The following is a 13,707-nucleotide window of genomic DNA, read 5'->3' as shown; positions in this document are numbered from 1 at the left end:
TATCTGGGACAAAGGAAAAGAGGTGTACTTATATTAATTGCAAGAGCAGCTACACTAGTGATAGAAGAGGATAAAACAGATAATAATGGTAGATTTGTACTACTAAGGGGCTACTAGCAAGGGAGGAGGATTACAGTGGCATGCATTTATATTCCACCTAAAACTATAATGGAGCTTAAGAAGATTCTGGGAGAAATAATTACCTAATCAACTTTCAGCAATGAATATTAATTATAGGTGGGGACTGGAATTTGATTTGTAGCAGTGAATATGTGCCTTGGGGACCCAGAAGAGAAAATATAACAATTGAGGGTAGATTTTTGAAGAACTTTATGAAAATATTTGGCATGGAAGATTTGAATTCAGTACTAGGAGATCTGAATGAAGTTTCATATTATTCCTCAAAGTGCAAAAACTGGGCTAGGCTAGACAGAATTTACATTTCACAGGAATGTGTGCATTTAATTGAAAGTTTTGATCTGCACCCAATAACTATTTGAGATCATGTGCCATTAATAACTAAACTAAAAAAATTATGGTAATGAAACAGAAATGAGACACTAGCACTTTCCCACCTGTCTGTTGAAAAGAGAGGAATTTATGGAATGGGTAGTAGGAATTATTCAGGATCTATTAGAGAAGACAGACATTTCTTCTGAAAATAAAGCTAGGGAGTGGGATGAAATTAAAGTGGAGTTTAAAAATACGGTGGAAACAAAAGAAAGGGAGATATGGTTAAGAAGTAACAATACTTATCTAGAGGGACTGACAAATGTTAAGGTATTGCAGAGTAGGGGGAATCTCACAGCACAAGAAAAGTTGCAATTGCAGAATGCTAAACAGAAAATATACAAATTGAAATGTTTATGGAAGATTAAGTTTGCCAAAGTTAGAGGTAGGTGAGGCTCAATTACTAACAGTTGGAATAGGAGGAGATGAAATAAAATTGGTGATGTGTAGCCAATCTACATGAAAGTCCCCAGCAATAGATTGTATTCCTGTGGAAGTTTGGAAGCTAGATGGGAAAAAACTGATAAAGATCTAGAAGGTTTTCTTTAACAGTATTTTAAGAGCAGGAGAAGTGCCAACATCTTGGAAGAAAGTGGTGATATCTGAAGTACCTAAACAGGGTAAAGACCCATTAGATCCAGATTCATACAGGCCCATTCCAATACTAAAGCATGATTATAAAGTGTGTATGTCTATAATGGCTAAAATAATGGCTAAAATAATGGCAAAAGTAATGCCAACATTGATAGACATGGATCAGTGTGGTTTTCTGGAGGGGAGGCACACATTTGACAATATTAAAAGAATACTTATGATCCAGAGGGAAGCAGAATGTAAGAAAATACTTGTGTTGTTAGTGGGTCTTAATGCAGAGAAAGCATTTGACAGAGTAAGCTGGGATTTTATGAGCAGGGCAATGGAAGCATTTACCTTCCCTGATAAAATTATAAGGCTGACTATGAGTATATACAGTATGAGAGATAAGAGAATGTAAGAAAATATCAGTGTTGTTAGTGGGTCTTAATGCAGAGGAAGCATTTGACAGAGTAAGCTGGGATTTTATGAGCAGGGCAATGGAAGCATTTGCATTCCCCTGATAAAATTATAAGATTGATTAGGAGTATATACAGTATGAGAGATGAGAGACGAAAATTAAAGTGGGTGGGTACCGCTCTGATAATTTCTGCTTGAGCAGTGGAACCGAGACTCAGAAATTCAAGAATGTTATTGGTATGGTAGTCAAGAAAAGCTGGCTCTATTTTCTGATGATATTATTTTATACCTGATAAAACTGGAAAAGGACATTTCCGTGTTGTGGAACATTTTTAGACAGTTTCATAGCTTTTCAGAATGCAAAATGAATGAAACTAAAACAAAGGCTATAGCTGTAAACTATGTACCTACACTTGAATTGGTTCAACAATATCCATGTTTATGGATTAAAACTGATTTTGGTGTGGATATATGGAAAGAGACTAAACAAAAGATAATAAAAGCCTGAGAAATTGGAAGCTTTGTTATATGAATATGGGATCTAATTCACGTTGTCAAAAAAAACTGTTTGTCGAATACCTTTTTGTGGAACCCTATTCGTTGATGCCTTAATCCATCAAACGTTTAAGTGATTTTTTTCCTAGGGGGAAAAATGCTTGGCCATCAACTGGAATTTGCCCTTTTCCCCACTGTAGTGTGATCTTGGAGTTGGTATATTTAGTTAGGGAGTGGGGGGGGGGGGCACAACCACCCACCTGGGCTGGTTTTACATTTTGTGACGCTTCTTAGGTTGGCCAAGTGTTTTTTTTTACCTTGGAAAAAATTCACTTAAATTAACATTCCATGGATTAAGGCTTCAATGAATAGGGTTTGACAAAAAGGTGTTCGACAAATAGTATTTTCGCTGAAATGAAATAGTCTCAGATATGGATAATAAGATACAAGCAGTTAAAATGTTGTTAGGCCCTTTAGTTTCATTAACAGAGCAGACATATTTTTATCAACTAGAGGAGAAGTTGTAGATAGCAATTAATAAAGAACTGAAGGATTTTTTCCTGGGAAGGGAAGACGGTAATTGTCAAGTGGGATAAGCTGATTCTTGCAGTGTGACTGGGTGGATTGGGATGACCAATTTTGAAGGGGTATTTCAGAGCTACACAGTTAAGCCTCTTATGCATAGCACAAGCAGAAAGCTATAATGCTAAAATTCAAAGTGGAAAGGAATGATGATGAAATGGGGGGCTCAAATAACAGGGAGAGAGTGGGATTTTCGATGCAGACATTTAAGGAGGAACAACAATAATTCTACAGAATGTTATACTGATAAAGTAGCAGAAAGTATTCTAAGAACTAAGCCAACATGAGAATGGAGAAAATAGATTTTGCTGATAGGGATGACTGCAGTTAGGGATACAGACAATATGCAAGAGGAAATGTAATAGCATGGGAAGATGCCCAGAATTTATTCTGACCACAAGTCCCTGTCAAGGATTGATATCAGAGTATAGGCAAAGGGAAAGAAATAAGGGGGTCCTAAGTGAAAGACCAGCACTGGCAGAGTTGTTAGAATCTAGAATAGATGCTGTTGTTAAAAAGAGAAATAATTATTAGAGCATATAATATATTGCGTGATAACTATACGAATCAGAAGTCGTTGGAAAGGATTCAGGAGACTAGATAATACATTTGCAAAGAAACAATGGGAGGATATATGTATGCCTCCCAAATATGCAACAAAGTCTAAAAGATTTAGGATTTTTGCTTGGAAATGTTTGCATAGATATTTTTATACCCCAAGTAGACTCCAGAGAATTTTCCTCAGGTAGACAGCAAATCTTGGAGATGTGATGATAAGGCAACTGGGAATATATTTTCTGGGAGTGTAATGAGTTGGCAGACTTTAAAGATTCTCTGCAGACTACTCTATCAGAGATACTAGGTGAGAAAATTATTATTTCTCGGGAAATTATTTTTCTGAACTAGGACATAGAATTGGAATTGTCTAGACATAGTAAGGCCTTGCTGAGTCCATTTATGGTGGCTGCCAAAAAAAGCAATTACTAGAAACTGGAAATCAAAGTCTAAACCAACTATACTAGAAGTAGTGAATATAGTAACAGAGATAAAACAACTGGAATTGGGATCTTTAGAAAAGGGTAGGAGAAAATTACAGAGAAAAAAATGGGAATTGTGGGAACAATACATACAGGGGAGGAATGAAATTTAAAAGAAGGCAGGATTTGAATGAGCTACGTAATGTTTGAATGACAATGATTGGGTAGATTATAAGTGATGTATAATGTTTGCAACAAAAATTATTTCAACATGGTTTATGATGTATAATGCTTGCAACTAAGATTGTCAATATGGTTTATTTTCATTTATACAAAGATATGCTTGCCTGTGTTGTAAGAGATAATTTAATAAAGACGTTTCTTGTTTAAAAAACACTGTTTGTTGCTTTTTGTGTCTGTATGTGAGAGTCTAGCCTCCAATGTCAATGAGTAACAATATCTCTCATATATATATATATATATATATATATATATATATATATATATATATATATATATATATATATATATAAACTATATTTGTCTGTTCGAGAATTAAGTGGTTGTCAGTGTACATAAGGCAATTGTTATATTTTCTCAGGATACCCATGTCCACCAAGATGAATGCAGAGATAGCAGGAAAGTGCCCATCCATGGTTGCAGGTCCTAATGTGTAATTGAAAGGACAAGAGTAGAGGGTCTTTGTAATTGGATGAGGGATGTGTGTTTATATGGTGCAATCTGCAGTTAACCTAACTGCCCAGAGCCAAATCAGATGCTGTCTGAGCAGCAGTAGTCCTGGGTGCTATAGTAAGGCAACTAGCATAGTAAACTTTCACAGTATAATTAAAATGAGCAGTGTGTCCAGATATTTGCATGTGTACTGGGCACTGGCACAGCAAACAGCTCCTTGCAAATGTGCCATATTTATACCAGCACTGAAAATACAGAAAGCAGACTGAGCCCTCTGGCCAATACAAAGATGCACTTAAAACCTTTTTGTGTGCTTCTGAGCTCAAATAGACTAGGTAAACACGTACTGCCACTACACGAATAATTCCAGTCCTCCTAGTGTAAAAGCACATTAAAGAAGTGACCGGAGTGAAATGCTACAACAAACAAACTTAAAGATACGGATACAGCAGTGTACTTTAAGCAGCTTATTAGTGTGATCATTCAATAAAAGTACTTTGCTTTGTAGAAATGAGCCAAGGGCCACTCAGTTGTACCAAATTTGTAAAGGCACTAAATAAGATAAGCTGATTAATAAGTCATCCAGCCTATAAAACTACATGCAGAAATCTCAAGTGTGTTTCATGAACCTAAACAGACCAGGCTACCAACTAGTGCCACTAGATGGAAAATCCACAGACCTCTTGATGTAAAAACATAGTAAAGTGCTTGCTAGAGTGGAACAGTGCACTACTTTATCCTACAGCTAACTAGATAATGAATTCAGAGAAAGGAAGTCAGTAGAACAAACAATGAGAGGCAGAATGCACTTTTTCAAAATAAGCACAAGGAAATGCAAATAAATAATTCAAGATATGAATAGCAGTGTAGAGAGGGAGAAGCTTATCTTCTTCTTCTTCTTCTTTCGGCTGCTCCCATTAGGGGTCGCCATAGCAGATGAACTGTTTCCATTTCTTCTTGTCCTCTGCATCTTGTTCTGTCACACCAACCACCTGCATGTCCTCTCTCACCACATCCATAAACCTTATCTTAGGCCTCACTCTTTTCCTGTTACCTGGAAGCTTCATCCTTAGCATCTTTGTCCCAATATACTCTGCATCCCTCCTCAGCACATGTCCAAACTAACTTAATCTTGCCTCTCTGGCTTTGTCTCCAAACCTTCCAACCCGGGCTGACCCTCTAATATACTTATTCCTAATCCTGTCCATCCTCGTCACACCCAGTGCAAATCTTAACATCTTCAACTCTGCCACATCAAGCTCTGACTCCTGCCTTTTTGTCAATGCTACTGTCTCCAACCCATATAACATAGCTGGTCTCACTACCCTCTTGTAGAACTTCCCTTTCACTCTTACTGGTACACGTCTGTCACAAATCACTCCTGACACTCTTCTCCACTCACTCTATCCTGCCTGTACTCTCTTCTTCACCTCACTTCCACACTTACCATTACTCTGAACTGTTGATCCCAAGTACTTAAACTCATCCACCTTCCCCACCTCTACTCCCCACATCCTCACCATTCCTCTATCCTCCCTCTCATTCACACACATATATTCTGTCTTAGTCCTGCTGACCTTCATTCCTCTTCTCTCTAGAGCATATTTCCACCTCTCCAGGATCTCCTCCACCTGTTCCCTACTCTCACTACAGATCACAATGTCATCTGCAAACATCATAGTCCACGGGGACTCCTGTCTGATCTCATCTGTCAACCTGTCCATCACCATTGCAAATAAGAAAGGGCTCAGAGCTGATCCTTGATGTAATCCCACCACCACCGTAAACGCATCCATCACTCCCACTGCAGACCTCACTGCTGTCACACTACCCTCGTACATATCCTGTATCACTCTTACATACTTCTCTGACACTCCAGCTTATAAAGCTCAATTTACAGTAAGGGCGGGCAGCTTAAAATCACCAGGTTTTAAAACCATATCAGTATCAATTTTGTCTCCTACAGGCTTTTGAGGGGAGATCTATGCCTGACATTGTCAGACCCCACTCTGATGAACCTCCTACATATCCACAAAACAAACAGCACCAGAATTACCCATTCTAAAGACTTAAACATTGCTTGTGGTATAAATAGGATCTGCTGGAAAGATAGGTATGTATCCCAGAGACTACCCCATCTATGGAGCAGGCTCCCCATCCATGTGAAGCAGATTTCCTCCCTATCCCAATTCAAGCGCAACTTGGACATGTGGATGGGAAACCGGAAATTCATCCCTGGTTTGGCACCTATGTCTCTGTTGCAAACAGGTGACCTGTAAATGGTTCATCTTCCAGGCCCATGCTTAAAGTTATCAAGGGTATCAGAGCTTGTCAGAGATTTGGGATGCATGGCTAGGCTTAATAAGGCCCTTGTAGTCGTTAGCCTAGAAAATATCTATGAACCTATAATCAAGGAATGGGAGGGTGGGTGGCTGGAAAAAAATAACTAGCAGGGATTCACCACCAGTGCTTGTAGTTTATGCAGGCTTGAAGTCTTATCAAAAAAGACAAAAGACCCAGAAATTCACTGTGTATTTAAGTGTCGCTCAAAAAACAATTTAACCAATGAAAATAACATGTGAAATGTGTAGCCAAGATAATTTAAGTGTCTATCTCTCACATAGAACAAAAACACCAGGCCAAGCAAATTTCTTGAAACAGAAAACAAAATGGAGCAGGTAAAACAGAAAGCAGCTCTATCAGTTTAAGGAACTCACAGGCAAAAAAAATAAATATATATATGTATATATGGACCTACTTCATATGGTTGACATTTCAGAATGTCAAAGACCATATGGCCGAGACTATATGATCGACATTCGAAATGTCGGCCATTGAATAAAAAAAAAAACACAACCAAAACTTACCTTCACGCTGCTAGCAGGGGGGCTATGACACCCTACACTCCCTGTGGGAGGCTCTGCCCACCACACACTCCGGAACTTAAATATACCAACTCTGAGATCGCACTACAGTGCAAAAGATGGAAATCTTTCCATTCCGCACTGTATGGAGATGCCGGTTCCGCATGGTCGACGTTTCGAATGTCGATCATATGGTCTTGGCCATATGGTCTTCGACATTCTGAAATGTCGACCATGTGAAGGGGACCCGTGTATATAAATAAATAAATAAATAAATATATATATATATATATATATATATATATATATATATATATATATATATGTATATAGGTTTACTTTCCTCAGGCTTGGAGTCTTATTAGAAAATTGGTTAATACAAGGTCAGGGGTAGAATTAGTAGCTGTTTCTGAAATAGGACTCATGGGAGTATTTATTAATTGCATCAGATTATAGTAACATTATAGTTATTTTATTCAATGAATTGACTAGAAGGCTGATGACATTGCTGTGGAAGTTTCTAACAGTAATCATACTTTTAGAGGAGTCTTTGTGAACATTTAGAGCAGGGCATTTTTGCAGGTCAGCTGTGTGAGTTGGTGCTGGAGTGGAAACCATTCTTATATTTAAGTGTGAGCACCGTGTTAGGCCCTCTAACATCTGATGTATTAGATTTGTTAAAGTGTAATATATTGAGTGAAGTATTGAGATTAACAAGAAGCATAGCTCCTTCTCTGCATCTACTAGTTAGTCTAGGACCATTAATTAATATGTAGTTATTCCAAATGTAGACCAAGGATAAAAATTATCCTTCAACTATCTTTCTGAGATGTTTACTATAACTAACCAACTTTCAGGGGTGGTCCATTTGCTATTCAGGCTGCATGCATTAAGTTTTGCAATTTTTAGATCTTTTTGACTAACTGTGATAGACAGATGTTCCATTTGAAAATAAGTTTGAAAAGAAGATGGTATAATTTGGACAGTATGTCTTTGAAATGGCTGAGGGAGCTTTGCTTGTTTTGGATAAGTAGTGTTTCCACCATATATTCTTTCTTATATACATGTGTTTGTACTTTGTTGTAACCTTTAGGAAGACAGAGGATTCCTAATTGTATCTGGTAGTCATTTAAATTATTAAATAGGCATAAAGGAGGTTTGTTGATTAAATCAGATTTTGTGAGCATGATGCAAGTTGTTGAGAGGAGTAGTAGTGCAGAAGAAAAAAATAGCTTGTTTAATGCACTGAATCTTCTTAAGGATAGGATAGAATGGTAGGGTTTTGAGTAAGCTTTGGTACAGTATGTATTCATCTTTCTATCTATCTATATGTTTATGTATGTATGTGTGCATAGAGAGAGAGAGAGAGAGAGAGAGAGAGAGAGAGAGATTTTGGGTAAGCATTGTTATAGCATCCAAATGTCTGGCCATATCCAGTTGCATCTTTAAGAATCAAGTACTGCAACCACTGTGAATGCAAGTCATACTGTCAGATATACAGTAGGTCTGTTCAATATACAAATTATGGTTGTTTGAATATTTTCAGTATATCTTAGTTTAAACAATAGGATCATTGCTGCAGGAATCTATACATGAGTAAGATACTGCCTTAGGCAGATATCAATCTCTTGGTCTTACCTTTATCAGCAGTGGTGTCCATAAGAACATACAGATGCTCTCTCAAGCTATGTCAGTTAAGTGAAAGCTTGGCTGCAAAACAGACTGCATTGCATGCCTAACCATTTCTTTTACAATTCCTGGAAGTGGAAACCTCAATTATCTCATCAGCTAAAACTCTCAAGAATACAATAAAGAAGCCTAACGCCTAAATGCAGTGAAAAAATATATCTTTATAACTATAGTAATTTCTATATTCTAGCAAGATACTGTATCAGACCTCCTGCTAGCTGGTTGTGGAAGAAAAAAACAGCGTTCTGTATGGCTAACTACAGAAGATATAATTACACACAAAACCCAACAAGTCTCTCTCTCTGGTATTAATCTGACTGCATGTATGACCACAAGATTAAACATAGATGTAGCACCAGTAGGGTGCAGGCAAAAAATATGATGCGCTAGTGACTGACTCTCAAAAGAGCTATCCCAAAAGTGTCAGCACAGACTGCAGGATCACAGAGAATTCTACTTACTCTGACGTATAGCAATCTTGGAGTTAATGTAAGTAGCAGGGAGATGGGTGGTGTAGCCCCTCATCATCAGTGAATTTATATATACTAATTCCAAGATCACCATATGGCAACCTACAGACACAGGACTCATCCCAGTTTGGTTTAGTTTAGGGAAGCTTTTTCCTACTCAGCCTAGTAGACCTCTTTGAGAGGGTCACTGAGGCTATGGATGAGGGGAAAATGGTGCACACAGAATACTTTTGATCTGGTCAAGGTGTTCAGTACAATATCCCACTGATGTATCATGGCAACTTCTCAGAACTAGGTACAATTTTCTACATAACTCAGTGGATTGCTGGCTGGCTCACAGATAGAACCCAAGAAGTCAGGACTGGTGAGACCACCTCCACCAACAGACCAGTCACCAGTGGAGTACCCCAGGGCTCCATGTTGTGCCCATTCCTGTTTTGCATCTACTTCTCAGAAGTCAAGGTTAATTTCAAAGGCCTCTGGCTCACCCAAGTTCTCAAATGACTGTAAATTGGGAGCTCTCTTATTTTCCCCCCATGACATCCTGCAAAAGGATCTAACACAAAAAAAAAGACTGGTGCCAAAGCCATGGATTAATACTCAACATGAAGAACTGCATTGTATTGTCCTTTTTGAAATCATCCACCCAAGCTAATTATTATCAATAAAACGACCCTGAGAGTTGAGCTGATAGTTAGGGTTCTGGGAACATATGTAGACAGTAATTTGTCCTTCGATCAGCATGCAGCCAAGATAGTAAGAAAATCATTCTATGTTGCCCAGCTCATAAGCAATGGTATGTCATCCAGGTTCACTCTACTCAGCCCTTACAAGACTCATCATTGAGTACAGTCCCTCCTTTGGCATGTGTCTAAGCAGACACTTGCAGCAGCTTGAATACCCTCAAAGGTTCTTCACCAGGAGAATCCAGGGTATGATTATCCTGTCCTAAACAGATCACCTTAAGGCCTTATCTCTGTACTCAGTCTCCAGTCTCCTACAAATTACTGAGAGGCAGTCTATGCTTGGCATATAAGGCATCCACAGATCTAGCTCTGATGGATCTCTTGCATAACTGCAAAAGAAATAGCACCAGAAACACTATATCGAAGCACCTGAACTTTGCCTGTGACATAAATAGAGCGTGCTGGAGAGACCAGTTTGTGTCTCCAAGGATCCCCATGTTATGGAATAAGCCTCCCATCTACATGAAGCAGATTTCATCCCTGATCCGATTCAAATAAACCTTGATCAATAGATGGGAAATCAGAAATTCACCCCTGGATTGGCCCCCATGTTTTTGATGGACAGAGGTTGACATTAAATAAATTAATTACCCAACTAACATACCCTTCCACGTAATCCTTAGCTACATCCTTACTAACATACCCCACCATATAGGTATCCAAAGAACATGGGAATATGTAAGTCATACAGAATAATTTTCTGCCATCTGTGGATCTTATTGACCCATTCATTCCTCTGGAGACAAGAGTCAGACATTAGAGGGCAAGGCAGTTTCCAAGTTCTGCAAAGGTCCCTGTCCCATCACTCCGCCAGATTCATAGTGGTTGCGTGGGTGGAGAATGGTATGGGTTCTGCCACTCACATCATTCCTGATTCAGTGGTGCATCAGCTGCTTAACAGCATGATCCTACCTTAGCCACTTCTACCAGTGATCTACAACCAAATTGCAAATGTGGTAGCTAGGACCCCCTACCCCCATGGATCAGTGAGCTGGTGGCAGCCACTTAAGCTCATTCTTCCCGAGCTGTCTTCTCCAGAATCGATGACACAAGTCACCTGGGTTGTAGTCAGGGATTCGCCCTTCCACACCACAGGATTGCATCCCATTGATTCTAGTTTTATCACATGAGCTAAGTGACAAATAACATTTGTAGACACTTTATAGTTTCCAGCATTATGGTGTGTATGACAATTTCTTGTATTTATTTACCATTTTCACTGAAAATAAGTAGCATCAGCACATTTTTAATTTTTTTAATTCAGTGTTAGAAATAAACTCAAAAGCTGTGTCTCTGTCAGTCTTTGTATATCAGTGTATCTATATCTATCTACATGGACTTGGCTGAATTTCAATTTGAGAACAGAAATAACAGTGTGACCTAGTGCTGAGGTTCATTTGTGATTTATCAGCCAGACTATGTACTGTAAGATATCATTCACTCCCTTTTGCATCAGGAAACTTACTGCATCACTTTACATAATCGTAGTTTGAAAAGTAATTATTTCATCCAAACCAAAGGTAGAGAAGCATTGTCAAAGCACATTCACATTCAGGTGATGCTGTGGCTTTGAGTTGAATGACTACTTACTTGCTAACAAGTACCATGCACAGTGTTTCTTTTCCAACCTATATCTGATTAGCCCAAATTATTTATTAGAGGTGTATCACATTTTAAAGTCACAGGCGATGTAAGGGTATGAGTGAGCTGTTTGAAAGTATTGATGTTCCAGAAGTCTGAGGCCTGTTTTTCTCCCTTTTGTATAGAGTGCCACACTGCCCTGTAAGTGAAGCAGTTTTCACAGCTTTGTTTCTTAAGTCACATTTCTACAGATGAAGGACAAGTGTAGCGGAAAAAGCCTGTATATATATATATATATATATATATATATATATATATATATATATATATATATATATATATATATATATATATATATATATATATACAGGACTTACTGATTCATGGTGACTGGAGAGCTTGAAATAAAATCTGTGAGACTAACTGGATAAGTTTAAAAGAACAAACAGAACTGTTTGAACACTTTAGCTATACTTCATCTTGAACCACAGTAAAAATAGCAGTAATAGCTTCACCCGGTATCCCAGAGTGTAACAATTAAATCTATAAATCTGTCTTTAGGGAGCAACAGAATCTGAAATTGATGATGTCCTTGAAAGACTGTCTGTTGTGCCAAGAAGTTTTTCACATAACAGCTCCGTGGAGCGGAAAAAATACTGAGTGTCCTATGATGTCCAGGTGAGCAGTTATGATTGCTTTGTTCCACTCCTGACCTTCATTTGACTTTATTCTGAACACATTTACCATGTTAAATGTTTTTTTTCTACTGCAAGGAAGTGCCTGAGATAAAAAATAGACTCAACTGTAAAAGATAACTATTACAAGTGACATGCTAAACCTAAATAATGATGGCTCAGATGGAATTACAAAATCTCAGTGGTTGCACTCAGTGAGTACTTTATCATTAGAGTTAGCATTATAATATTTCCAGCAGGAAAGTGAAATTTGTTAGCCAAAAGTATAAATGGACATAGTGAAAGCTTACTGTTTGTGTAACTTTAAGACAAGATGAATATGTAGCAAATATAGAATACATGCTCAACTTTAGTATGGAATTTCTTGTGGTCACATTAGATATCATGAAAAGAACACATTTCTTTTTATTTAGTCACAGTTTACATGACTGGCATCCTTGATTATTATGTATCATAAACTGTTAAAGTATATCTGACAATACTGTGATTCATGGCTTGGGAAGCGATGTAAAATTAATTTAAATACTGGACTCATTAATTATATAAGCCGCGGTGGTACAGCGGTAGCGTTGTTGCCTCACAGCAAGAGGTTCTCCTGTTCGATTCTCGGCTGGCGTGCCTTTTGTGTGGAGTCTGCATGTCATCCTCGCATTCGAGTGGCCTCCGAAAGACATGAGTGAATGGGCATGCCTTCGCTGAAGGTTGGGCGTCTGGCTGGCAATTCTGCACCATAAAAATCGACTGCCAATCATTAGTGGACCGGAGTTCCACTGTGGTGACCCCTAACCGGAAAAAGCCGAAAAGACAAACAAACTGGACTCATTAATTATATATGGTATACTGCATTAAGTGCCTACACTTTTCTTAGCAAAGTACAGTACTTGGCATGGCAGAATTCAGTTATATGAACCAGGGAGTACATGTTATATATTAGAAAATTGCAAACTGTCAAAAGTAACACGTGAAGGAGCTTACTCTTTACATTCAAATATGTATATATATATATATATATATATATAGGTACACTTCAGAAGATCAAATGGCTAAAATATCGAAGATCATATGGTCGAGACCATATGATCGATATTTCAGATGATCGATCTTCTGAAATTGTAAAAAGAAAAGAAAACAAAACAAATTAAGACGTTACTGCAGGGGGGCAAGCCCCCCTGCACCCCCCACACCCGCCCTACTTAAATATACCAACTCCGAGATCGCTTTACAGCAGGGAATAGGAAAATTTCCAGTTCCGCTCTGTATTGTCAGTGTAGCACGATCTCAGAGTTGGTATATTTAAGTAGGGTGGTGTGGGGGGCACAATAACATCTTCTTTTATTTGATTTTTTTTAATTTTTTTTTTGTTATAGTTTCAGAATATCGATCTTCTGAAATATTGATATTTCAGCCGTTCG

General features: G+C 38.1%; 1 protein-coding gene across 2 annotated transcripts in view; it reads left to right on the top strand.

The window, feature by feature from the left end:
• Window positions 1–13,707, top strand: part of SPATA6L (spermatogenesis associated 6 like) — a 1,246,643-nt gene that overhangs the window by 1,115,859 nt on the left and 117,077 nt on the right. For both annotated transcript variants that reach the window (XM_044061101.1, XM_044061100.1), the window contains one exon: window positions 12,162–12,278. In XM_044061101.1, coding sequence (XP_043917036.1) covers window positions 12,162–12,260 — 99 coding nt within the window. In that variant the 3' untranslated portion in view covers window positions 12,261–12,278. The remainder of the gene's footprint in view (window positions 1–12,161; window positions 12,279–13,707) is intronic.

This window comes from Protopterus annectens, chromosome 2.part0 (genome assembly GCF_019279795.1).
Source record: "Protopterus annectens isolate FY-2018-M chromosome 2.part0, PAN1.0, whole genome shotgun sequence".
Classification (NCBI taxonomy): domain Eukaryota; kingdom Metazoa; phylum Chordata; order Ceratodontiformes; family Protopteridae; genus Protopterus; species Protopterus annectens.
This window is presented reverse-complemented; position numbering and strand designations above follow the sequence as displayed.